At 51.5% G+C, this 25,970-nt stretch overlaps 3 protein-coding genes across 5 annotated transcripts in view; 1 reads left to right on the forward strand and 2 right to left on the reverse strand.

Annotated features, from left to right (window-relative positions):
* Positions 1 to 48: 48 nt before the first annotated feature.
* On the reverse strand, positions 49 to 1,276 carry LOC122693225 (oleosin-B6-like). The gene is made up of 3 exons (XM_043900779.1): positions 1,035 to 1,276; positions 795 to 910; positions 49 to 714 (listed from the first exon to the last, which is right to left on the reverse strand). The coding sequence occupies exons 1-3, from the start codon at positions 1,274 to 1,276 to the stop codon at positions 650 to 652; spliced, it is 423 nt and encodes a 140-aa protein (XP_043756714.1). The 3' UTR covers positions 49 to 649.
* Positions 1,196 to 9,748, forward strand: CENPV (centromere protein V). Its single transcript, XM_043903959.1, has 5 exons — positions 1,196 to 1,627; positions 3,599 to 3,697; positions 4,929 to 4,998; positions 8,365 to 8,479; positions 9,441 to 9,748. The coding sequence occupies exons 1-5, from the start codon at positions 1,275 to 1,277 to the stop codon at positions 9,563 to 9,565; spliced, it is 762 nt and encodes a 253-aa protein (XP_043759894.1). The 5' UTR covers positions 1,196 to 1,274; the 3' UTR covers positions 9,566 to 9,748.
* PIGL (phosphatidylinositol glycan anchor biosynthesis class L) overlaps positions 3,447 to 25,970 on the reverse strand; it is a 47,397-nt gene continuing 24,873 nt past the window's right edge. Inside the window, exons 3-7 of one of the 3 annotated variants that reach the window (XM_043903961.1) lie at positions 20,663 to 20,753; positions 17,319 to 17,386; positions 15,559 to 15,590; positions 13,628 to 13,761; positions 3,447 to 4,937 (exon numbers count right to left, since the gene is read on the reverse strand). In XM_043903961.1, coding sequence (XP_043759896.1) covers positions 4,857 to 4,937; positions 13,628 to 13,761; positions 15,559 to 15,590; positions 17,319 to 17,386; positions 20,663 to 20,753 — 406 coding nt within the window. In that variant the 3' untranslated portion in view covers positions 3,447 to 4,856. Of the gene's footprint in view, positions 4,938 to 11,265; positions 11,741 to 13,627; positions 13,762 to 15,558; positions 15,591 to 17,318; positions 17,387 to 20,662; positions 20,754 to 25,970 lie in introns of those variants that run through there. The other 2 variants (XM_043903960.1, XM_043903962.1) reach the window with 2 other exon arrangements.

Genomic DNA, 25,970 nt, shown 5'->3' on the forward strand with positions numbered 1-25,970 from the left:
CAGAGAAGACTGAGCACCGAAGGATTGATGCTTTCGAATTGTGGTGCTGGAGGAGTTTTGAGAATCCCTTGAACTGCAGAGAGATCAAACCAGTCACTTCTAAAGGAAATCAACCCTGAATATTCATTGGAACAACTGATGCTGAAGCTCCAATGGCCACCTGCTTCAAAGAGCCCACTCAATGGAAAAGATATTGATGCTGGGAAAGATTAAAGGCAAAAAGGGAAGAGGGTGGCAAAGGATGAGATGGTTGGATGGCATCACTGACTCAATGGACATGAATTTGAGCAAACTCTGGGAGATAGTGAAGGAGAGAAGAGTCTGGTGTGCTACAGTCCATGGGATTGCAGAGTCAAACACAACCTAGGGGCTGAACAACAACAAAAAATACTAAAAATAAAGAACCTCTATTTAATTCAATAAAACTAACGATAAGATAAAAACAAAGGAAGGTGAAAATTAAGGAAGCAGGGCACACAAAAGTAGAAAAATTAGTAAATGAAAATGTTATTTCTTTGAAGATCTGAATAAAATAGGGTAACAAAATAGGTTTGGAAAATATTTGAGTTCCTGCAGTGGTTCTTGTGAGTTTGTCCTTAAATTGGTGCTGTGATCAATAGAACCATAATAATGGAATTTGGTGTGGAGTTCATTCATTTATTAAATTTAAAAAATCTGTTGACCATCGAGTTCCTGAAGACTCTGTTTTATAACCTGTCAGGAAAGCCCAAGTGTAAGAACTCTGATTTCAGCTGCTGCTTGTCCCGGAGAGGCAGGTCATTTATCCACATTACCTAGCTCAATCGGGCGCGCGGTGGCTCCTGCCAGGCAGGTGCTGTCCTCATCGGAGATGAAGTTGCCTCGGGGTGCCTGCTCGCATATGACTGGGAATTCAGGGTGACCCAGGCCACTGGAAGGCAAGAGGAAGCCCTCAGGGGTTTCAGGGGGCCCGGAGACGCCGCGGCAGGTGCAAATGGGCCCCGAGTGTCGGGAACCGAGGCCCGAGGCCCGAGGCGCGGTCCCGCAGGGCTTACCAGCTGGAGCGGCACAGGTGCGGGCCCCGCGGTGGGCAGGGGTAGGTGCGCTCGTGGCGACCAGGTGCGGGAGGGGCGGGGGCCGAGGCCGGACACCGGCCAGGGCGGGGCGGGCGCTGCGCCCGGTAGGCCAGAGGGGCGGCGGGCGCGCGCGGACGGCGGTAGCGCGCGGGGCGCAGCGGGCGCGCGGGTGAGCGGGGACGCGCGGCGGAGAGGCCTGCGCGCCAGGCTGCGGGAGCCATGCGGCGGGCGAGAAGCGGCGGGGCGACCAAGCCACGCGGGCAGAAGCGGTCGGGGACCTCCAGGGCCCCCGCCTCGGCTCCTAGTGCCGACCGCGCACGGCGGCCCGCGGTCCAGGCCGGGGGCGGGAGCCGGGCGGCGGCGAGGCAGCCCGCGGCCAAGCGACGGTCGCCGCCGGCGCAGGAGGCGGGCCCCGGGGAGCCGCCGCCGGTGCCGCCGTTGCCCCCGCCTCCGCCCGCGGCGCTCGCGGCGTCCGAGCTGGACCTGGGCGAGCAGCGGGAGCGCTGGGAGACCTTCCAAAAGCGGCAGAGGCTCAGCTTCGAGGGCGCCGCCAAGCTGCTGCTGGACACTTAGTGAGTGCGGCGCGGCCGGGCTGGCGCCCCTAACGTCCCCGTGGTGCTCGAGCCGCGCACTGGCCGGACAAAGGCCTCCGCCCGGCCAGCGCTGCGCGCCGAGGCGGCAGCCTTCTTAGGATGAGGGTCGGCGCGGCTCCCCGGTCCCGGGGCCTCTTTCGTGTTTGTGCATGTTATATTTGGAGAGCGGCTGTGAGGGCAGGGCAGGGACGAGAGGCGCTGGGACAGTTCGGAGCCTCCGGGGAGGCCGGCGGCCCGGTTACAGCGCGCGCACTGCGCGGAGCCAGGCGGCGGGAAGACAGAGCGGGCCTCTGGCTTCGGTACCTCCGCGGGCGCTCCAGGGCCCGGGGCTCTGCTTCCCCCAGCTTTGCCACCGCGGGCCGAAGACCCCCGGCTTCCCAGCGGCCGCAGAGGACTTTGGACGGTCCGTGGGGTTCGCAGTGAGCTGTTAGCTCCGGGGGGCGCCTCGTCGTCTAGATGAGGCCCCCTGCCCTGTAGCGCCCTTAATATTTCATTGTCAGTCGTGTTTTAGTAGAACCCCTTCCCCCAAAAAACAAAACAACCCAACAATTGCATAACAACTTGAGGATCTCTTTTTCTTAAAAGTGTTTTTTTTTTTTGTCTTTTGTCCGTAAGAAATTCTCTTCGTTAGGCGAGTCTTCTCAGAGATGGAATATTCGGTTTTCCCGGTGCTTCACTTTTTGGTTTATCATCTTGGACTGTAGGCTGAACATTTTGAAATCTACATCATCCAACAATTTTGAGCCCTTAAAGTGTGCCAGCTACTGCCCAGTGTCCTAAAACGCAGATTTGGAGTAAATTTAGACTTTAAAACAAACTGATAAATGGCCAAAAAAAAGAGAAAGATTTCAAAGTGTTGAGGTGAAAGAATGCTTTTTTTTTAACCTATCAGATTGGCGCAAGTTACATTCATTCAAGAAAGAAAAACTAAAAAGAATATATAACTCTTCACTGTTACTGTTAAAACATTATTGTATGAATCTGGAGGAACATAGAGCAAACAGTTAACTGTGGGTCCCTCTGGGTGTTAGGAGACTTTCACCCTTAGCACTGTCAAATGTTGTAAGGTTTTTTACCATAAGCATTGTTTGTGTATGCAGGGAAAAAATATATCAAATTAATGGAGTCAGCTTGTATAGAAACATGAAAAAGCATACAGTCTTGGTAACCAAATAAATGCAAAATAAAACTGCAGCAAGCTACTTTCCCTGTAATTATTGCTTGAGAAGATTCAGTGAAATGTTTTCTCATTCATTACTAATAAGAGTGTTCAGCCCTTCTGGAAAGTACTTGGATGATATATATCAAATCTTAATAATGTCCAGTGAAGGACCTGACTTACAAGTTTTAAAGGGATTAAAGTTGAACATAATGTGTACAGATAGCTCTGTAAAAAGTCACATGTACGCAAAATACAGGAGGGAAATACAGCAGAATTATAGGAGCCTTTTGTTAACTTTCTTGAAGACTCTTCTGAACCACTGAACTCGGTCTGGTCCCCATGTCTTTCTTTTTCTTAGCAGCCTGTACACCCTTTTTCACAGTCATGTAAATATTCAGTAATTTGGGTAATGGCTGCTCAAGGTCCCTAAAGGCGGGGACCCTGTCTACTGTACCTTGTTTTTTTATTGCCCTGCTTATAAAAAATCTTAATTAGGTCTGGCCATATAAATAAAAATGTTCAGGTGGCTGGTTTAGGATCTTCACCCCAGTTCTTTCTTTCCCATACATTGGGAATAATTTATTCTGCAACTTAACAAAATAGAAGTGGAAAAAAAGAGCTCGTAGACAAAGAAGGCACTGAATCCTTTTATAAAACTGAGGACGCCTCCTCAAAAGCAGAAACGTGTCCCTGTTGTCCCGTGAAGACTCCAGTTCCATCTTGTTGCTCTCTTTCCACTGTGGCCTGACTGCTTAGGAATTCTAATCTCTGATTTCTGTTCCCTCCAGCGAATACCAGGGCCTGGTGAAACACACAGGAGGCTGCCACTGTGGGGCCGTGCGCTTTGAAGTTTGGGCTTCGGCTGACCTGCACATCTTTGACTGCAAGTGAGTGTCTTCTTTTCCTATATTGTTTCAGAGGACACAGCGCATGAGGGTGCTTCAGCATGGTCTGGGGAGTTGGGGTCCAGGTGAAACGACCGTGGCCGTGAGCAGGGAATTGGGGTCAGGTGATGGGTACATAAAGGTTCATGTTCTGTTTTTTCCTTTTATGTGTGTTAGATGTTTTCATTAAAAATTTTAAAGATGGCGGGAGGCTGAGAATAACAGCCTGCTGTGTGTGTGACAGCTCAGTCCTGCAGCACAGCCGCAGGGGACGTGGAGGAGCCCCTCGACTTGTGCCAGGCAGTTTCTCAGAGAAGAGTGCCACCCGTGTGTGGGAGAGAGTGGTACCCTGAAGATGGTTGGGCTGGATGCTGGATGAAAGGCCTTGGGCAGAATCTGCAGAACTCCACAGATTTGGGTGGGGTGAGGCAAGTGCGTGCACACCTGGAAGCTTGGCATGCCCCAGGCCACCTGGCCCATTTGTCTAGGTGAGGCAGGTGACTCTACCAGGGTCAGCAGAGGGCCTCCTGTCAGCACCTGCCCGCCTTGTGACAGGTCAGGCCCTCCAGGCTCAACTTCTGACCTGTGGTTGGTATGTAACTGACTGTTCAACAATAGCCAGTTCTTTCTGCCCCTTGGTGCTGTGGTGCCTGGGTTATATGTGAAGAATAAATAAATTCCGTGGAATTCCTCCTGCGGGGACTGACCCAGTACTAACAGATGGAAGAAGCCACCCCATGGAATAAGCTGTTAGAGGACCCCGTGTGGAATTAGAGTTTCGTAAAAGGCAGACTAAAACGAAGGACTTAGATTTACTTCTGAGGACCTGTGGGCTGTGGAGCTGGGCTTCCTCTGATGCGCGGAGGAGGTCAGGGCACCTAGGCCTCCTTGTCTGTTTCTGCTGGGGATGTGGATCCCGAGGCGGAGAGCAGAGATCTGCCTGATGCTTGTTTTCTGCGAGTCTCCAGAACCCACCCTTCCCTTCACTCGTAAACCAGAGCGGGGGCAGGGTGGGCAGCAGGAACGTGGTTCTGCACGTCCTGGTTTTCTTAGGCCTGCACTGCTGGCTATGGACCTGCGGAGCAGAGGCCCCCAGGCACCCAGCCCGCCTGCCCGAGCCACCCTTCCTTGGAGGGCAGTGAGAGGGCCTTCACCTCCATGGTCAGCCGGCTCCTGGGACAGGGAAACCCAGGAGGCACATAACCATCTGGGGTCTGCTCGTGTCTTTCTGTAGCTGCAGCATCTGCAAGAAGAAGCAGAACAAACATTTCATTGTCCCGGCCTCTCGCTTCAAGCTTCTGAAGGTGAGTGTTTTGAGCAGGGCTCGGGGGCCCTGCCCTGGCTTACAGGGGGCTGGGGGCCTCCTGGGCCTCTCGGGGGCTTTTACTTTCCCTGTCACCCAGGTTTCATGCTTCTCTTTAAAAGGTTATGTTGTTTTTCTCCTTTATATCTTGGATATATATTTGATCCATTATGTACAAACACGGAGGATCAAAAAATAAATTTAAATTTAAGATCACCCAGATCCTATCAATCAAAGGTAACCATTATTGTGTTTTGGTGTGTGTCCTTGTGTGTTATTTTGGACATGGATGAATACGTCTAAATGTATGCATTTTTCTCAGCACAGAATCTTACCTCTTTTTCTGTTTCATAACTGACTCTTACATTTCCTAATGAAAAATAAATAATTGAAAAGATTTTTTACTTTATTCTTTGGGGGAATTTTTTGTGCTTGATCCAGCTTTGCAAGGTACAGAGTGAAAGGCCTTCCTACCACTGTCCCTCGGCCCCTGGCCTCTCCTCCACCCCCTCCCAGCCACAGCCACTTCCTACTTATACAATTATGGCTGTATTTGTAGTGGTTTTTGTTAAATGAATGTACCACAAGTGATTTTCTACACTTAAACGTCTAGGTTGAGTGCAGTGCTGTCTTGAACCTCCCTGTGTGTAAGTCTTTAATAATTTAGAAATTGTTTCTTTGGATCAGTTCTCTTGGAAGTAAAATCTCTGGTCAAAGAGTACAGAAGCTTTGGCACTCTCTGCTCATGGGGTGGGATGGGGCTGTGATTGGTCCTCGGGTCCCATTGCCTGCTGTGGTCTGATCAGTGTCTTTGCTTTGGGGTTGTGACCTGTGCGAGGGTCTCCTTCTCTGGGTCAGGAGGGGCTCCTGGAAGCACCTCTAGTCATGTCTGCGCTCCTGGCCCTGGGGCCTTGGAACTGAGTGGCCACTCAGTGAGCGTCTGGAAGGAGAAGCTGAGATTTAATCCCAGGCACCTTGGGTCAGTTTGTCTGCTTTTCTTTGTCTGCCCTGGATCTTTCCCATGGGTGTCTTGTGTGGGGAGGAGGGTGCCAGTGGGCAGCAGGCCTGCCCTTGTCTTTCCCACGAGACCCCTCCCCTGGGTGCCAGCTAGAGACTGTGGCCCGACCCCCTGAGACAGGTGGTCCCCGAAGATACATGGGCGGCCAGGAGCCCTCGGTTTCAGAGTTGACAGTTACCCACTTTGTACCCGCCATGGGCCCGCCCATCAGTTGTTGCCCTGGTGTTTACTGCACTGTTCTCTTCTCTGACCCAGCCTGTTGAAGGAGCAATTTTCTGTTTGTTCTTTAAAATTAAGTACAGAACTCATTCTTTGATTCAGCAGTGTTTATGGGCACCTCCTGTGTGCCAGGCTCTGTCACACTGAAACCCAGCAGTTTATGTGGCAGACAAGGCCCTTGTCCCCTCAGAGCTTATGTTTTATGAAGGGGAGACAGAGAAATAAGAGGCCTGGAAATGCCGTGTGGAGAGTTAAGCAGGGCAGCGTGGCAGAGGCTGGCTGGTAGCAAGTCTCGGTGGGCTCGGGCAGGCCCCTAGAGATGAGGCGTGTTGGGGGCGCACACTCTGCATGTCCAAGGAGCTGCAGGTTGGCCTTCGTGCCCAGAGGGTGGAGGCAGATCAGTGGGCAGCCTGGAAATGAGCATCCTCAGAATGGAAGGACTGGTCAGGCTCAGAGGGTGTGACCCCTGAGGTCGGGAGAATTGACCATGGGTCGGTCGTCATGGTGGTGATTTCTGACAGGGCATGGAGACAGACGTGAACAGGGAGACAGAAGTGAGCAGGGAGGTTGAACGTACAGGGCATTACAACTAAGATGGGCCATGTGTTCAGCAGAAATCTCGGGAGTGGGTCAGGCTGGTGGGTGGATGCATGAACAGGGTGGGGTGGAGTCTGCGTGTCAGCACTGGGCCCTCATGCTGATGAGACCCAGGAGGCCGTGAGGCTGTGAGTTTCTTGAGGGGGAGTGTTTGATCAGATAATCCTGCGTGGTTGGGGACCACGTGACTGTTCTCTGCTGCCTGTGTGTGGAGGAGAGGTTGGCGGGGGGGGTGTGGTTTGAGAAGAGACCCCTCAGGGAGCCACTTCGGTATGTGGCTCTGAGGGATCCTCTCCACAGTGATGGTCGGGGAAGACATGTGGAAACCTCTGACCCTTCAGTCACCCAGTGTCTCCAGAGATAAACTACTGCTTTCTCAGTTCTTTCTTTGAAAGTGCGTGCCAGGGTGTGTGCTTTTTAAAAATAGGAATGGTAGTGTACTGCACAAATTGTTTCAAACCTCGCCTTTTCAGTTCCCTCTGTAACCTTGGAGATTGTCTGCCTGTTGGTATTTCTAAGTGGAATTGCCTCATTCTTTTCAAAACTCGAAGAGATTCCATTCTTATGTCTGTATTTGATTCCTTTAACTAATCTTCTGTGGGGCAGTTTCCTTTTTTTTTTTTTTTACTTTAAAATATCAACTTTATTTAAAAAATCAACAATAAAAACTGCCACACAAATTATCAATAACAGACGCTTCTATCAATTCAAGTGTACATTATGTAATTCCTCAAATAAAAGACCTATAATTTCACAGTTTCCGTTTTTTATAAGGTTTCGCCTTTATAGATGGTGCGTTAACACCTATATCCACGTGCTTGGATGAAATACAGAGTTTTAATGGCAGGATATATTCTTAGAAGTGGCATTGCTGGGTTAGAGAAAATGTACATTTTGCAATGTTGGCAGGTGTTATCCAGTGTTGTGGATTTGTACTCCTGTGATACATGCAGGAGTGCACGTTTCTCTACACACGCAGTTCCAAGTAAGCTCAGTTGGTGATTTTTGCCTGGAACAATGAAGAGCATACCTCACTGCAGTTTGTGAGCGTGGATATCGTGTTGAAGGTTAAAGAGAGACTTGTTCTCCGGTTTTTCTGAACTATCTGTGCGCATCCTCTGCTGGGTCTCCTGTCTGTGTCTCCATTAGGGATGTTAGCCTGTGATGTCCGGCATGTGTCCTTTCCTGGTCCTTTGTAGATGAATTTGAGTCCAGTGAGCGTGTTCTCAAGGCCTTGAGCGGTGCTGTCTGGGGACATGGGGACCCAGTCTCTCACTTGATGCCTCCTCATTTAGGCCTGGGCCACAGAGGGGAGCTCAAGGTCAAAGGTTTTGTGTGCAACTGACCCAGGAGGAGCCCTGAGTTGTCACGCTCCAGGCTGACGGGTCTCCAGGTAGTGAGGATGGGCCCCGACCTCAGACTGGACGTGTCCTCGTGACCCTGGGAGCCAGACCAGAGGGCGTTCCCCACTGAGATTTTTACAGGGTTTATTTCTGTAAAAGACAACTGAAGCTCCTTGTCTGTGTCTCTCAGGGAGCCGACAGCATCACCACGTACACCTTCAATACCCACAAGGCGCAGCACACCTTCTGTAAGCGCTGCGGCGTCCAGAGCTTTTATTCTCCCCGCTCCAACCCTGGAGGCTTCGGTGAGTGGACAGGGGGGCAGGCTCCAACCCCAGAGTCTTCGGTGAGTGGAGTGGGGTCAGGCTCGGGGCACCGATGCCCTGTGGCCACCTGGAGTGAGATGCGCTCTGGGAGCGGGTGCTGGAGTCTTTGGCCAGCCTCCTGCCTGGCCAGGCCTCTCCCTTGCGTGTGTGAGAGGAGTGGGGCTCGTCAGCTGAACTCTTTGCAGACACGACATAGCCTGGCCCTGGACCTCCAGAGGCCCTCCGGTCCTGACTTGAATTTCCTGCTGCTGTGGGAGCGGGATGCTGCTGGGGGACCCACTGCAGGGGGAGGACATGGGCCTCCACATGGGTGGAGGTGGGGGCACGTGAAGGAGGTAAGGATGAACAGCAGTGATGATGCCAGTAAAACTGGGCTTGTTCAAACACAAATAGGGAAACCCCAGGTTCCTCTTCTTGGATCTGGGGGCAAAACCACCCTTAGACAGTTGTTAAGAATGACACCAGCCGCCGTGCAAATCAGATAGGAAGCAGCCATGGAGGCTGCTCCTGGAAACTTGGCCCTGCAGAGACGCAGCCTCCAGGACTGCCATGGGCCAGCTGCCTCGAGCCTTGGGGGGCGCCTAATGTCACCCTGCCCGCCTACCCTTCTTCCCAGAGCTCCTGTCTGCTCCTTTTCTGCCACACGGAGCATCTTTCCTGCCTGCCTGCCTTCCTGTACGGATGGGGACATGTTTAAAGCTGAGAGTTACCCCTCAGTGCCCTGGACGAGGCCTGTGAATTCCTCAGGCTGCCCAGCAGAGGTGGCTCTGGGCTCAAGCCTTTCTGTTTTGTCCTCTCAGCTCAGTGTTCAATGACGGTCAGCCCTGGCCACCCCTGAGCCCAGTTTGAGAGAAAGAGAGTGAGCCAGGAGCTGCCGTGGTGAGCTGCGGGGTGGGTCTGTCCGAGAGCCTGCCCGGCTCTCACGCCTGCCTCCCTGCAGGGATTGCCCCCCACTGCCTGGACGAGGGCACCGTGCGCAGTGTGGTGGTGGAGGAGTTCAATGGCAGCGACTGGGAGAAGGCCATGAAGGAGCATAAGACCATCAAGAACATGTCCAAGGAGTGAGCTCCCGCACCTCCTGCCCAGGAAGGGCCTACGGCCTCTGCAGTCTGCTCCTGCCACCGGTGTCTTCAGGCAGCTCTTGTCCTCCCCTAGCTCAGATTTTGACATAGGCTAGTTGATACCCTTCTGTCCCCCTTCCTGACTTTTGTGCGATCTTCTAGAGAAATAAATATTTTTAACATTAAAGCGGTTCCTCTGGTTTATCGCCTTCTCTGTCCTTTGGGTTTGCTTCCGAGGCCAGTGGTTCAGCGGCAGGTAATTACTGAGCACTGTTAATGGTTCTTGCAGCCATGGCCTGGCCAGGGGGTAGGGTGGGGGGGATGGTGTCAAAGGACAAACAAGAGCTGGTGAGTGGTCACAAGCCACCCGAGCTGTGACAAGAACATGAACCCAGGAGTCTGGAGGAGGAGAAGCTAGTTGTGGAAGAACTCAGGGGGAGTGTGATGGGAGCCTGTTTTTTTTAAGTCAATCAGCTTCTGATGACTTTTTTCCCCCGATTGTGGTAAAATACACAAAATTCATTTCTAGTGCACAGCTCAGTGGTGCTGGGTATGTTTATGGTTTTGTGCCACCAATTTCCACAGCTCTTCATTTTGTTAAAACTGCGCCCCCTCTACCCATCAACAGTAACTTTGAGCCTATGTGTTTAAAGGAAGCAGGATCTGGGAAGAGAAGGGAGAAGCAGCTATGGACAGAGGTGCGGGCACAAGCTAAAGCCAGGCTTGAGGTGGGAAGAAGTAGAGGGTCAGAAGGAAATAGAAGCCGCCTGTGGCGTCCTGGTTCTGTCCTATATGTGCTGGGAAGCCCTGAGGGCTCTAAACAGTCTTCTGACCCATACCCCGTCCCCACCCTCTGTGTTTCATGTAGCTTCGTATCATAATTAGTGCTTTATTTATTATAATAAGATGCTTTCTTAAAGCATTCTTCCATTACCAACTACTGGGTGTATACGTACATGCATAATGGCAAACAGTAAGTATTGCTCTTTGCTTTAGGAAAGTGACTTAAGAAATTATCTGGGAGGGAAAGTAGACCAGAAAAAAAGCAGGAGGAGACGTCCAGATGGACTGGGGTTCTGTGTGGTTACCACGTCAGCTGAAGGCCAGTTGGAAGGAGCTGGTAAAGCATTCTACAGCTGAAACAGGAGTATATTCTGGTGCAGTGAACATCCCCTCTGACCTGCATCCCTCTTGCAGTGGCATATAAAACACAGTTTTGAGTCTCTTAAAAACAAATGCTAAGTCGCTTCAGTTGTGTCTTTGAGACCCTGTGGACTGTAGCCCACCAGGCTCCTCTGTCCATGGGATTTTCCAGGCAAGAATACTGGAGTGGGTTGCCATTCCCTTCTCCAGGGGATCTTCCCCACCCAGGGATCAAATACATCTATTATGTCTCTGGCATTGGCAGGCGAATTCTTTACCACTAGATTCTGTATGTTTTGTTTTGCAATTTGCATTTTTTTTTTGTTTGGTAGCATCTTGCTCTTCTCATGTCCCCTGCATTGGGAGCGCGGAGTCTTAGCCACTGGACCACCTGGAAGTTCCCCTTGGGGAGGCGTTTTCCCTAGATTTCAATCTGATGTGTAGGCCACAAAGATAAATCCATGGAATTATGGTTGAACAAATTCAGTATAGACTGTTGTTCTGTGTATGTATGGGGGGCGAGCCTGCCCTGGAAAAAACATGAAAATACATGACATAGGATGGGATTCTAGAGACCTTTACATTTATTTTTAATAGTTGCAGGTCTGTGTTAGGGAGTTGACAGACACTGCCATTGTGTGAACTGTTCCACACAAGAACTCGAGAAGCTAGCAGGGTAGCTGTCATTGTCCTTGGCTTGGTTTGTGTTTGGTGGCTGTGGTTTTGTCGCCCAGAGGAAGTTGCTCAGGTCTGGCAGCCTGTTGGGTCTGCACAGCCCCCATTTTATTAGAGGCCGGGCAGTTTGGAGGACAGGGCCCTGGAACTCAGGCTGACGCTGGGATGTCCTTGACTCAGGGAGACAAGCCTGCTCCAGACAGGCCCTGGGCTCCCTGGCTGTCTTTCCCTCGGTTCCTTGGATCCGAGAGCCCATTCCGGCTCAGAGGAAGTTCAGAGAGTTGATCCTCATGTAGCGGGAGAACAGCACATAGAGGTGGCGGAACCAGAGCAGCTGGCTGCGGTGGCAGGACATGGCTCTCTGGGGGGACGAGAGGAGTGGTTCTGGAGCTGGTGCCTGGCCGTGTGCTGTTTCCATCTGCCTCCTCCCACCTGCGCACTCCGAACCGCAGCGGGACCTGGCTTCCCCTGTGACCTTCGAAATCCCCTGCACTGGCCTCTAGTGGCTGCTTCCTGCCCCACTCCCCCACCTCCTGACATCCCCTTGACAACAGCAGCCGGTCCTGATGCAGCCGAGCACACTCTCCGTTAACAACCCTGTGAGCGAAGGGCTGTTACTGTTTTTTTTTTTTTTTAAACAGATGAGGAAACTCCTCCATCTCAAATAGCAAGTAGGTAGTAAAGCTGAAATTGGAACCCAGAGCCCTCAGGTTGACTCAAGCCTACATTCTTCACTCCTTTGCCCCACCTATATTGTTCATCCTTTGGCCCTGTTACCCCTCTGCCCAGACTCCTCTGAATCAGCTAAGCTGGGTAAATACAGCCACTCTGAGAAGAAGAAGAAAGGAAATGGTACCCACAGGTACAGGGTCTCTTTGCCATCCAGTGGGGGAACGTTATCCTATTATTCAGAACTAATGTAGCTCGGTTTCTAAATAGAATAGATCATAACAACTGATTTAACTAGATATACCCTATAAATACAGTTCCTGTTTTTCTGTAAGGACCATAACTAATGCTTATAATCTAAGCGAGTATCATTGCAAACATTTACGTAAAAAACTCATTTTATATTCATTGTTTGAACATTCGTGGCTTTAGAGATGTAAATACCCCGTGATGACTGCAAGCTTGAAGCTGATAATGAGAACCATCACTATATTCAGGCAAAAATATGAAATACTGTGGTTTCAACAGGAAATACAGCCACAATTTTTAAATAAAAATTTTTCTCAGAGTACCATTGGAACATATACATTACCGTCTGTAAAATAGATAATGGGAGCTCAGTCTGGTGCCCTGTGATGGCCTAGAGGGGTGGGATGGGGTGGGAGGTGGGAGGGAGGTTCAAGAGGGAGGGGACATGTATAGACATATAGCTGATTTATGGTGTTGATCAGAAGAAAACAATACAACATTGTAAAGCAATTATCCTCCCATTAAAACATTAAAAAAAAAAAATTACTCTCAGAATCCCACATGAGTTCTAGCCTTTGACCCTTTCCACTTCCATGGCAAGAATGCAAAGGGTTAAGGGCTAGAACTCCTGGACAGCCTCGTCCCTAGCCCTGTGCTTCTCAGACCCCCTGCCCCACCCATCACCACTTTCCCAAGAGGGCCTCACCTGGCCTGACTCCTCAACAGGCAGACAGTGGGCTGCCCACTGGTCTTTACTAAGGCTCCTGACAGGTCTGAGTCCTTAGACTCAAGCTGGAAGCCTGGTCCACATACAACAGTAAAAGACCCATAAATCAAAATGTCCAACCTTCAGGGGTTTGTGAACTGTTATAAGGCATGTCCGTGCGAAGGAACACAGGCAGCCATTAAGATTTGAACACGTGAGGATGTCAGAGAAGACGGTCATGATGTTAAAGTAGGTTTCAAACAGCAGGCTCTGTGTCACCCCATTTTACATACATATGTCAATACTCTTGTGTTTGAATGATTACCTGTACGGGATCGGGTTGCAGGTAGTTTTGATGAATGATTTTTATTTTCGACTTGCTTTTATGTAACTACTCCCAGACTTTCCACACTGAGCCTATATTGTTACTTGCTATTTTTTTCCAGCTTGTGCTAGTTCTAGACTCAGAAGACAAGGTGCAAGTCCCTGAAGGTCTACGGCTCCCAGTGTCTGGCTGTGGGCCGGCTCTGGGGACAGAACCACTTGGAAGACCTTGGGTGAGGGGCTTTGGGGGACCTGGGATGGGGCGGGGGGAGCGGTGTGGGGGCGAGGGGCGGTCCTCACCTGGGCCTGGGCTGCCTCGCGTTGGGTGAGCACGAAGAGGGCGTCTCGGGCGAGCAGCAGGGAGCAGGGTAGGTCCAGCAGACAGAGGTATTTGCGCAGCAGGTTCACAGACTGGAGCATGAGCACCGAGCATCCTGCGGGGGCGGGGGAGGGCAGGAAGACCTGCAGCTCCAGGCTGGTTTTCCTGAACTCCCCACACGCGTGCCCTGCCTTTGCAGCTCAGGGCAGGGCAGCATCAGGCTGCTCTTTGCCCACCGTTCTCACAGATCAGAGGGTGAAAGGGCCCAGAACACCTGCAGGACACCCTCTGTCTGCCCTGTGCCCCCAGCAGGGAGAGGCTGGCTGCTGGAGGCCAGGGTCAAACCCAAGCGGGGAGTGGTACAGGCAGACTTTCTGTCTTAGGAGGCTGGAGACCTGGCTCCTGCTCGTCACCGGAGAACTCACGGGCTTCGGGAAGTCCCTTCCTCTTAGTGAGCCTCAAGTTTCTCGTCTGTATGATGGGCTGTTGGTCATTTGTGAGTGTAGGACCTGCCTGTCTCCCACGTGCCATGTGCTTGGTTGCTCAGTCGTGTCCGACTCTTCGTGAGTACACGCCAGGCTCCTCTGTCCATGGGGTTCTCCAGGCAAGAATACTGAAGTGGGTTGCCATTCCCTTCTCCAAGGGATCTTCCCAACCCAGGTCTCTTCTGTCTCCTGCATTGGCAGGTGGGTTCTTTCCCAGCAGCACCACCGGAGCTGTCTTCCAGGGTTGAGCAAACACACCAGAGCTATATGTTCCTGAGCCCCTGCAGCTTCACCAGCCAGAAGCCCACCCAGAGAGGGCATGCTGCCTGGGGGTCCATTGTTCCACCCCCAGGGCTCTCCTGTGAGGGGTGCATGTCCAGACAGAAACTGGCTCAGGGAGGGGAGGGCGGTCAGACGCCTTCCTGTGAGTTAGGACGTGTTTCAGACCTGTCCAGCACCCAGCAGTCACCTACAGCCTGTTCGGTTACCTGGGGGATAGATGTGAGCTTGGATGGACATTCTGAAAGGACACTGGAGGTGGGATAGAGCTGGCCAGGGAGAAAGCCAGGCAGGCGAGGGGCGAGGCCCACAGAGGTGGTTAACTTCCTGTGTCAGCCCATCTGGGTCCCAGGTTCTTGGTCAACACTGTTTCTGAGTGTGTCTGTGGGTTTCACATTTGAACTGGACGACTGGGGAAAGCAGAAGACCTGGGTAGGTCTTGTCCAGTCCATCAAGGGAGGGCCCGAGCAGAGCAGAGGTTAGTGGGAGGGAGAACGTGTCCCCTTCTGTCCAACTGCAGAGCTGGACCCTGGTCATCTGCCTGAGACCAAGACTAACCCCATCAGCTCCCTGGTCTCAGGCCTTTGGACTCGGACTGATTGAGGGATGCCCTGGCTCTCCTGGGCCGTCAGCTTGCAGGTCGCGGATCCTGGATTTCTCAGCCTCCATAATCGTGTAAGCCAATTCCTTCTTTATGTTATTGTTGTTGTTCTGTCGCTAAGTTGTGTCCGACACTTTGTGACCTCATGGACCACAGCAAGTCAGGCTTGCCTGTCCTTCCCTTCTCCCGGCGTTTGCTCAGACTCATGTCCATTGAGTCAGTGATGCTGTCTAGACATCTGTATGTATGTGTATAATATACAGCGGCACATCTGTCTGCACCTCCTGTTGGTCTGTTTCTCTAGAGAACCCCAATGACACCCCCTCCTCCTTCACACCCAGAGGATACTTCTCAGTGGACACAACTTGACCGTGAGGCCTGGGGACCCCCCTGTGACAGGCACAGTGAGCTGAGTCAGGACAGTGTGGCCCCACCTCCCTGTCTACCCCACTCCCGCCACTGGGCCAAGGGCAGCTCTCTGTATATTTAGCACTCTCACCCTAGAGGGACAGTAGCAGCAACCTGTTCCAACAGGGCCCGGCCTTACCTTTAGGTAACTTCCCTTCTGCATGCAGGGTCCTGGCAGAGGAAACAGAGACAGTGCGAGTGAGAACCCTCTGCAGTTAACCGGAGGGGCTGTCAGAGCCAGGCCTGCCCCACCCTGGGGTCCCTCCACATAGGTTTCCAGGCAGGTTCTTGAGCATAAGTCACCACGGAGATTCCTCAAACCCCATACCTCTGGCTACAGCTGAAGGGGCTAGGGTGGGTCCCTCATCCAAGGTCAGCCAATCTGGAGATGACCAGTGGCTTATGAGGTGCACTGGTCCAAGCTGTGCCCATCAGAGATGAAAGTAACGACAATGGACTCTTCAGAGTTTTTCTCTTTTATGAGATCGTGATGTGAGTGTGGTGGGAAAATATGTAAAGTGTTAATTGGTGTTTCTTCCCTGACAGTCCCCTCCCCTTCCACACACCTTTTGGCAGTAGAGGCCATTCTGTGCTCACTGCCCTAAGAGGAGGCGTGAGGGGACTTCCCTGGGGGTCCAGTGGATAAGACTTGGGGCTTCCACTGCAGAGGGCGCAGGTTCAATCCCTAGTCTAATCCCTGGGAACTAAGATCCCACATGCTGTGCAGTGTGGTGAGAAAAAGTATTTATCCTAAGAGGAGGGGTGAGCTGGGTCCAACAGCAATATGAAAATGAACTCCTTGTTGTTTCGAAATTTGACAGGTGGGCAATGGGACAAAGAGTCCCCTTCCCCCACACTCCAACACACAGACACATGGACTCATGGGGAAGGGATTCTCAGGAGCAAGGATTAAAGACAAGAAGTTGGCCTGACTTACAGAGCCTGAGAAATAGAAAATGCCAAGCTCAGAGGCAGCTCATCCTGCACTCTGGGTGGAGCCCTGGGGATGAACTCCAAGGAAAGAGCTCAGAGGCAGATCTAAGGGCAGGAGAGAGATGCCCTGGAGACACACATTCAAGCCCTGAAGAGAACGGGCACGTTCAGAAGAAGGGTGTAGAGTCAGTCCTTGACCTCAAGCTGCCCTCTCCCTTCCCTAGGCTGGGTCCAGCAAGCTCCTTGTGGGCCCAAGAGGAGCAGGCTCAAGAGATCAGGACATAAGGTCCAGGTTTGTATGACCCCAGAGAAGTCCCTCAAGATCTGTGAGGGTTGTTTTTTTTTTAAACCAGTTAAATGCAGGTGGTAGTCATGGTTGTTAGTCGCTCAGTCATGTCTGACTCATTGCAACTCCAGTGGGCTATAGCCTGCCAGGTTCCTCTGTGCATGAGACTGCCCAGGCAAGAATACTGGAGCAGATTGCCATCTCCTCCTCCAAGGGATCTTCCTGACACAGGGATTGAATCCACCTCTCCTGCATTGGCAGGCAGATTCTTTACCACTGAGCTGCCAGGGAAGCCCTAAATGCAGATGCATGTCAGTAAAATGGAGTGGCTGCAAAGAACAGGTGAGATTTCAAACGACATGCACATCCTCCTCCAAAGAAAGATCTGAAATCAGGAGGATGCCCATTCATGGATCCCAGCCCTCAGACCTCCCCGTGAGCTACAAGGAGGTGAGATTTGGCTGTAACGTTTCCTGAGGCCAAAGCAGAGGGAGGAATCCAGTCAGTTCCTGCATTTGGCTGCATCTGGGGACAGAGAGACTCAGCTATTAGGAGACAAGGTCATAACTCTAGGACTCGAGGGCGCCTGCTCCTGGGAGGACGAGGTAAGATGACCCATGGGGTGGAGAGTGATGAGACCGCCCATCCCAGCCACCCAGGGAACTGGCGCACAATTGTACCTCACAGCTGCATTCAGAGCCACGTGGTTGCTGTGTCCACTCACGCCCCCCTCATCAAAGGTCACCACCTGCAGAGACACAGAGCTTCACTCCAGACTGTCTGAACCGTCCACACCGCCTAGGACAGACAGGAGGGCCCAGAACTCTGAGCCTGTTCGTGTTCCGAGTGAATCAGAACTGACTTGGGAACGGGTTGGTGGTGTGTGACCGCTGTTCAGCCCTGTGGCTGTGGGTTTGACTATGCTCTTGCTCCTGGAGAGCAGAGCAGAGTGGAACTGGGCCACGAGAGAAACCTGGGTTCGGCATGTCTGTGTTTCTTATCTGCGTGGCCTCTTATCAGCACGTTTGGTCTCCCTACTGGCTGCTGCGTGACCTTTGTTCACGTCGATGCCATCTGATTATTCGGTCCCTCTCCTGGTGCTGCGTCGAGGGCATGGAAGCGCTAGGGGACAGTGTCCACCGTGCCCTGGGGCTCACTGGAGCCCGTGGCTCCTGGTAGGCTGCCTCTGCGTCCACATTCTCAGACCAGCATCTGCTTCTCCAACTATAAGCCTAGCCTAGGCTCCAGATTCATTTCTGCACAGATGAGTTTAAAAAATCCAAAGAATAATTTGAATAATAATAATAATAAATGTAAAAGAATAGCTGGGATAAGTGAAAAAAAAAAAAAGATGTAGGAAAGAAGACAGGACTCAGAGAAAGGCACAGGTATGGCTGGTTGAGGGGGGATGGAAAGATGGGACCAGACAGCCAAGAAAGCAGGATGATGGAGGAGCAGGGGCAGGTGAGCCAGCATTTAAAGAAAAACACTGTTGACCTTGAGTTAATAATTAGTGAGGCTGAATTATGGGAACACGAGTTTCATTATACTCTTTGCTCTACTTTTGCATGCTTGAAATTCTTCACAGTGGGAATTTTTTTTTAAAAGGCTTATAAGAAGATCCCATTATGGTGGGTATGTGTCATACATTTGATAAAACCCACGGGACATACAGCACTAGGAGTGAACCCTAACATGAACCTGGGGTGATGACATGTTAGTGTAGATTCACTGTAACAGGTCGTGGGGCCAGGGGTACGTGTGTACTTTCTTCCCAGTTCTACTGTGAACCTAAAATTGCTCTGGAAACTATAATGTGTTATTAAAAAAAAAAAAACAACACTTCACCCTAGAACTCAGGTACCCAATTCTGATCCCATCCTTCTGTGCAGCTAAGCGTGGAGTGCCTAAGTCCACTCTCACCTCTGACCTAGTTACCCTGATCCTCCGGCATATCATAGTACGTCGCTACTGGGAGCGATTTCATCTTCAGTGTCTTGGTTTTCTCATCTGTGAGGTTGGAAGAGTGAGGCCTCCCTCCTTTCTCTCTGGGTCAAGGTGAAGGTCAGATGAAGCCCCGTGGGAACATTTAGGACCTGGACAGCAGCCCAGGCCGAGTGTCTGCTGCCCTTGGTGGAGGTAACTCTGGGACGTGGTTGTTTCAGGCCAGCTGGGGCACACTCTCTGGTCTGGGGGCTTGGGGCCACTGCAGTTCATCCCCATCACTTAAAATTCTCCAAGGTCTTGTTTCCTGTTTATCCCACACCTTCCAACAAGCCCCCAGTCTTCCTGCCTTGGGGCAGGCTGAGCTGAACTGTCTTCACCCCCTGGTCTCGTGCAGATTAGGACCTGGCAGCAATGGTGTCTGTCCACCTTCCCCCCTAAACTGCAGAAACCTATGTTCAAATGAAGGCTTCCCCGGACCCAAGTAAACAATAGGCTGCTTTCACTTCTCTAAGACAGTGGCTCACGGGACATGGTCCGTGAAGGATAAACAGCAACACCTGTCACCGGGGCAAGACACACAGCAAATACTGTCCCACAGAGGGCTGAAGAAGTCACGGAGGGCTTCTGCGAGAAGGTGGTCTTAGCTGGGCCTGGACCACAAGTCAGTTTTCAGGGAAACAAACTTGGGACATTCTTCTGTGTCTGTGCCCTGACCTCCTCCCTGGATGTTCAGAGCTGCGGCTGTGATGTGGTCTAAACACTAACTTGGCCCCTAAGTGAGGTCCAGCCCTGTTCACCAGTGGGTGGCACCTATGGAAGGGCTGGTCAGAGATGGCCAAGTTCACAAAGATGGGAGTTTATCCCACAAGCAGGAGTGACTGAAGACCAGTTGTTCCTATGAACCAAAGCCAGAGAAGAGAGAGTCTGGGGACTAGCCGTGGGCAGGCCACTGCCCGGGAAGACAGGGTGCCAAGGGTCACTGTGGTAGACCTCACAGACCCTGCCCTGTGCCCCACCCGGCCCTGAGGATCAGCCCTGTCCACTGCCAGGCTGTCGAGCCCTGAGAGGGTCTGAGTGTGGTCTGGGAAAAGCAGGGCAAGAAGAGCCAGGCCAGCTATCACCTCAGACCCTAAAGAAAGGTACATCCAGGAGGGGTGGGCCTGCAGCTGTTGGCAGCCATTCGTCTGGCCAGAACAAAGTGCAAAGCCGGTGCAGATCCCTGGTGGGTCCAGCGGCCCCCCTGCACCTCCAGCTCCACGTGGTTCACAGCCAGCTGGCTAGGTGCCCCTTCTGGCCCATGTGGACAAAGCTCCCGTTGTATTTATGTCATTAGAGCACAAAGGCAGTCTGACTAATCCACAAAAATCTGCTCTTAACAATGGCCTAATAATTCAGTTCACTCGGAGGATGCATCACTGATAAAAGCCTGACAGTGGGGTTCACCTTCTAACAAGGATTAATCAAAACTTGGCTCAAAATCAAAAGCCAATGGCTAGGGCTTTAAATGGTAGGATTTAGGTATTAACTCGTGAAGGGTTATTATTATTTTAGATGTTCCCGGAACCTTAAGATGGACTGCTGGCAGGATGCAGGCTGGCAAGGCCTGAGCACTGAGGTGGGTGTTCCCGAGCCGTCTGCCTCTGCAGGTGAATCGAAGGCCCACCGGCGCTCTAACCAGGAATGTTCTCTCCACAGGGGCTGTGGATTTGATTTAGCCTCGTATTTTCTAGGGGGAAAAGTGGAGGCTCAAGTCCCTAGCTTCACGCTTGCCAACCTCGGGCAGCTTCTGAGCCTCTGGGAACCTCAGTTTCCTCAATGAAGGTGAGCATTAGGACAACACTTACCCCCAGAGTTACAGTGACACCCTAACATGAAAACGCTTGTTCTGTGCCAGCGTGTTGTGGCATAGGCTTGTGGGGACCTGGGTTTTCAGGGGGGCAGCACGGAGGTGGGGGGGGCGGGTGAAGAGGGCACAGTCTGGGAGAATCTCTGCCTCCCCCTGAGCTCCATGGTTACACAGGAAAGGTGCAGAGAGACGGACCGGGTCTCTGTTGGAGAGGGGGGCGTGTACCCTTACCAGGTTGATGCTGTTGGCCTCTACGTGCTGGAGGAGGACATCAGCTGCCCGCTCTGGGTCCCAGCGCACATCTGGGTCATCTGGGAAATCCCTGGAAGGAAGAAGCGCACGTTGGAAACCATTTCTAACGGGGTGCAGGCTCTCCCCTCAGCTCCGGTAGGTGTGTGCACATGTGGGGTGCTGAGGACGTACAGACCAAACACAGCACACTCAGGGCATCTTGGCTCATGTCATGGCTGGGCGGTTGGGAGGGAAGCAGATCTGTCCACAAGCTGGGGGACAGGTGTGGTCCCCAAGGGATGAAACATGGGGCAGAACTCTGATGTGTCTCGGTAAAAGTCATGGGAATGGCTTGTTGGTAAAAGTACTCAGTTACCTCATTTAACCTCAGACAGCTGTGAAGGAGCCTGGACGATGCAGGTGAGTAGCCTGTGTGTTGCAGGGCCATTAGGGTTGGGTTTGATGCAGGTTTTCTGACTTACAGGGGAGGTTTCAGCCCCGGGGAGGTGACCCCAGGGGTAGGGGTCTCTACAGGCCACTCCAGGCCTTGTTTCTGTCCACTATCACCACCACCTGCCGATCTGAGGCCAAGGCCATGGTCTGACTCCAGTGTGAAGACATTATTCATAGTCTTATAACTAGACAGCCATCTCTGCTGCCTCAGGTCCTGGGCGCCACCCACCTATGCTGGGGGGACAGGGCCCCCCGATTCCCACCAGGAAGTAGATGTCACCTCTCCATGGACACAGGCCATTATCAGACTCATTTAGGACTATGGTCAAAGGAGAGGTGCTGAAAGTTTTTTAGGAGGAAAACGACATGCATCTCAGGGCAGAACAACACAGTGACTTTCTGCGCTTCCTTGGCTGCCTCTTCCACACCCCGAGGAGCCTCCTGCCAGGGTGACTTTGAAAGCACCATCCTGCCCATCGTTCCCTCAGGGGCCCCCTAATGCTCCTGCCTCTACAGGACAGACAGCTCGGCTAGTGGCAGGGACTGGACAGGGAGGAAGGGAGAGGCAGGGACCAGGATGAAGTTTGTTAAGCCTCATTCCTGGGGAGCGAGCTGAACATGGGATGGAGAACAAGACCTGCTGAGCTCGAGCAGGAAGAAATTCAGGAATTTTCCAGGGAAATACCCTGGAGTGAGAACAACTACACACATCCCCTTGGCTGGGAGGCCCGCATAAATGCACCAAGGCGTCATTTTGGAAACCAGGGAACAAGGAGACAATCAGAGGTTGGCAAGGCCAGAAGCCACTGTCGCCTCTAGGGAAAGACATCAGAGCCTAGGAATGGGAGTGGTTGATGGCAGGAACTATGAGGTCAGCAGCTAGAGGCCCGGAAAACATTCAGCTGCTGACAGGTGCTGTGAGGAGCGGGGAGACCTTCCAGTCTCCCATCACGGCCAACTATTGGTCAAACCTACTAAGAAGTCAGTTGATTGGCAAGGGAGGCAGGAAGCATGGTTGCTGTTGGTCCAGGTGTCTGGCAGTGCTCGAAGCAAGTGCCCAATGGATGTTTGCTCTCAACTATGCCCCAGACTTGAGCCTAAGCCTTCAAGGGTAGCAGCAGTCTGCCCTTCTGGGAATGCAATTGCCACTAGCTGGCCAGGTACAGAGGGCAACGTGGAGGTCACTGCTGGGCAAGCAAGAGTTCAGGCTCAGAGGAGAGAGACAGGGCAGTGGCTGGTGGGCAGCTCCACCCCAGCAGCTCTGCTTGAGCTCTGCCTATGATCAGAGTGGCCCAGTGTCACCAGGGGGCATCGTGACGCCAGGTCGGATGACAGAACACACAAGTTCCAGTTCCCTGCTCACCAGGTGCCCGGGGCCTGTGCCGCATCATCCCTAGAGCTGGGAGGACCTGGGCCACACTGGTGACCTGAGAGCCCTGATGTCTAGGACTTTGTGTCCTATGCAATTTTTGAGTGAGGTTGAAATGCTGACAGTGGATGGTAGTTTTTAGGAAAGAGTAGGGGCCTTGGATGAGCTTCCCAGGTAGCACTAGTGGTAAAGAACCCACCTGCCAGTACAGAACACAACAGACTCAAGTTCGATTCCTGGGTCTGGAAGATCCCCTGGAGGAGGGTCTTCTCATGCCAGGTGCTGCATTAAAGTGATTGATTGGTTGACTGAGCCAAAGGTAGCTATACCTGCCTTTAGAGGTTGAAACATACAAGTAAGAGCTTTAAAAGATAGCAAATTTATAAAAACAGATTAGAGGCGAAAAGAAAAGGAAAAAGGGGGACTTCCCTGGTGGTCCAGTGGCTAAGACTTCTTGCTCCCAAGACAGTGGGTCTGGGTTGGATACCTGATTGGGAACCTAGATCCCACATGCCATAACTAAAGATCCCACATGTTGCAACTAAGACATGGTACAGCCAAATAAATAAGTAAAAAAAAAAAGAAAAAATTGAATTGCAGGGGGAGCAAGGCATCCCCAGGGGACCACTTCCCTTCAAAGCAGGAAAATATAAAATTTTATATTTTATTAAAATTTAGTTAAGTGTAGAAAAAGTAACACCTGTGAGATCAACATCATGAGTTGTCTTTTGCCTACTAGTGAAAGTGTTAGTCACTCAGTCGTGCAGACTCTTTTCGACCCCATCAACTGTAGCCCGCCAGGCTCCTTTGTCCATGGGATTCTCCAGGCAAGAATACTGGAGTGGATAGCCATTCCTATCTCTAGGGAATCTTCCTGACCCAGGGGTAGAACCTGGGTGTCCTGCATTGCAGGCAGATTCTTTACCATCTGAGCCACCAGGAAAGACTTTTGCCTAAAGTTCAGCCCTAATCAACTCAAGGCTTGGGTCCAAGTAGTAACTTTTGCAATAGTTCCTTTCTTCTCTGATGGATTAACAATCCCGCCTTAGATAAACATGCCAGCAGAGGTGTGAACACAAGTGAGTCAGCCGGCCGGCCCCTCCTTAAGGGAGTGTTGGTAAACGGCCTTTGCCCTATTTTTCTTGGTGCTGTCCTGCGTTTTGCTGGCTGGGGTCAGTGAGGAGGACTGGAACTGAAGCTGCCATCGAGATGCATGAAGTAACTTAGGTCTGAAAGTGAGGCAGAGCAAAGTCGCCAAAAGGAAGGTGCCCTGGCCCTCCATCCGAGCCCCAGCCAACGCATCTCCTATCACAGTTGTTGTAGTCACTGTGGGTTTTCTGTCATCTGATGCATAACCAGTTTTCTGTCATCTGATGCATAACCAGATCTTGATTTAGATATGCCATCATTTTGTAAAGCCTCTATTTTACTGATTATGTAGGTTGTTTCCAATTTTTATTATTGAAAAAAGTTGTAACTAGCATTGTTATAATGTAACACTTCATATGACTCTCTCAATATTTCCTTGGGATAAAATCCTAGAGATGTCACTTGGGAGTCAGAGATGAAGCAAGGAGAACCTTGCAGATCTCCCTGTGAGGAGCAGTGTTAAGAGAAGGAAGTGGAAAGTGGGTTAACTCACCAGGAACAGCATCACGGAGAGAGAAAGAGCAGTGTACTTCATAGGCTGGAGGGAAAGACGAACAGGGACAACTCTTATCAGAGCTCCACGCCTCCTAAAAATCTCAGGTGTTTTATACCTACTTCCTTATCCTAATGATTCATGAAAGTGGAAGTCGCTCAGTCACATCTGACTTTTTGCGACCCCACAGGCTGTAGCCCGCCAGGCTCCTCTGTCCATGGAATTCTCCAGGCAAGAATACTGGAGTTAGCTGCCAGTTCCTTCTCAAGGGAATCTTCCCAACCCAGGGATCAAGCCCAAGTCTCCTGCATTGCAGGTGGATTCTTTACTGTCTGAGCCACCAGGGAAGCTGGAAAAGGCCATTTACATTTTTCTACAGCTGGAGACAGTTGGTTGGAAGGGAATGAGTTACACGTGGAGTGAGAGGCAGTAGAGGCTGGCTGAGTGGGGCTGCATTGGAACACGTGTGTTGTCAGGAGCCCTACTTCATCTTGGTAACCAGCCCGTCTCCTGGGAAATCACGTGGTCATTCAGCAACAAGAGTGAAACCAAGCAGTTCCAATTGGGACTTGAACTCACAGTCTTTTAACTGAGACCACTACACCTGGTCTCAGGACTTACTGAAGATCAGGTTCTTGATATCTCATCACAGAAAGAATTCAGTGAGAGACAAAGTGATAGGTAAGAAGTGGATTCATTTAGAGAGAAACACCCCAGACAGAATGTGGGCCATCCCAGAAGCTCAGACTGGCACAGGGTAGGGGGTTGTCAATAGGGGTGGTAATTTCATGAGCTACCGAGTGCGAGGAACGTTCCAGCTGTTTCGGGGATGGGGTGGGGATCTGCAGAAATAGGGCCACTGTCCACTTTTTTACCTCTATGGTTGGCCTGGGAACTGTCATGGTGCCGGGTGTGTCACTTAGTTTGCTGATAAGTTACAATAATGAATGAATACTGAGGCTCAAGATCTAGTGGAAATCGAGGGGTTGGCCATTTTGGACCTATTTGGTTCTAATTAGTTTCTGTCGTGTCCTCAGGCTGTGTGGTTCTTTGAAGTGTTGTGCCAGCCCACCTCCCTGCTGTTTCAATGGGAGAACAGAGGCCAAGCCCTAAGAGTAGTCAGGTTTCATATTTAAGGGACATCTGGACTTGCCATACCCAACCTGAGGTATGTGTGAACCACACGGTGGGTTTGCTTAAGCTGTGGACAAGGATTCTGAAGTTGCTCGCAGCTCTCCCCAAACCTAGATGTGAGCAGGCCCATGGCAAACAGTAATAAAGTTACCAAGAGGTCCCAGAAACTTCCTTCAATTATTAGCAAGCTACTTCTCGGCTTTTATCGCAATTTTAATAAAAGTATATGGAGATACCTCTGGTGCTGGTGTGTCTGGGTAGCTCTGCTAACACGGAAAGCTGAATAACTCTTTCTGGATGAGACAGAGGATAGGGTGGCTGAAAACAGGTTTCTGGCCAGGTTTTGCCAAGTAGAGCAGAGATGACACCTCTGAAGACTTGAGGACAAGAACAAGCAAAGGTTGCATCAGCCACCCCCTGCAGGAGGACTGCAACCCGCAGAGCCCTTCAGCTCAGAAATGAAGTGTCTGGCAGGTCACACCTTGAACCTAGACTCTTGATTAAGAGACCTGTGGTCGCTCTACATCTCCTCAGTGAGGTGACGGTTCCTGATAAGAAGCCAGCCCTGGAGAACCAGGAATGAGGGCAGAATTTCCAAGGTCATTCACAAAGCAAGCCTGGAGACTACAACATTATAAAGACCTGTGAAAGATTGTTTGAAGAGGCATTTTACAAAGCAGGAAATGCAAGCTGCCAACATATATTCCTCT

Source organism: Cervus elaphus, chromosome 5, assembly GCF_910594005.1.
Source record: "Cervus elaphus chromosome 5, mCerEla1.1, whole genome shotgun sequence".
Lineage (NCBI taxonomy): Eukaryota > Metazoa > Chordata > Mammalia > Artiodactyla > Cervidae > Cervus > Cervus elaphus.

What these genes read in the sequence shown, in the direction of transcription:
- CENPV (XM_043903959.1), top strand. Translation starts at nt 1,275, where the DNA reads ATGCGGCGGGCGAGAAGCGGCGGGGCGACCAAGCCACGCGGGCAGAAG. An exon ending in CTCGCTTCAAGCTTCTGAAG is followed by an intron (nt 4,999 to 8,364) that starts GTGAGTGTTTTG and finishes TGTGTCTCTCAG; the next exon opens with GGAGCCGACAGCATCACCAC. An exon ending in CTCCAACCCTGGAGGCTTCG is followed by an intron (nt 8,480 to 9,440) that starts GTGAGTGGACAG and finishes GCCTCCCTGCAG; the next exon opens with GGATTGCCCCCCACTGCCTG.
- LOC122693225 (XM_043900779.1), bottom strand. Translation starts at nt 1,276, where the DNA reads ATGGCTCCCGCAGCCTGGCGCGCAGGCCTCTCCGCCGCGCGTCCCCGC. An exon ending in CACCTGTGCCGCTCCAGCTG is followed by an intron (nt 911 to 1,034) that starts GTAAGCCCTGCG and finishes CTTGCCTTCCAG; the next exon opens with TGGCCTGGGTCACCCTGAAT. An exon ending in CGCGCGCCCGATTGAGCTAG is followed by an intron (nt 715 to 794) that starts GTAATGTGGATA and finishes CTTTCCTGACAG; the next exon opens with GTTATAAAACAGAGTCTTCA.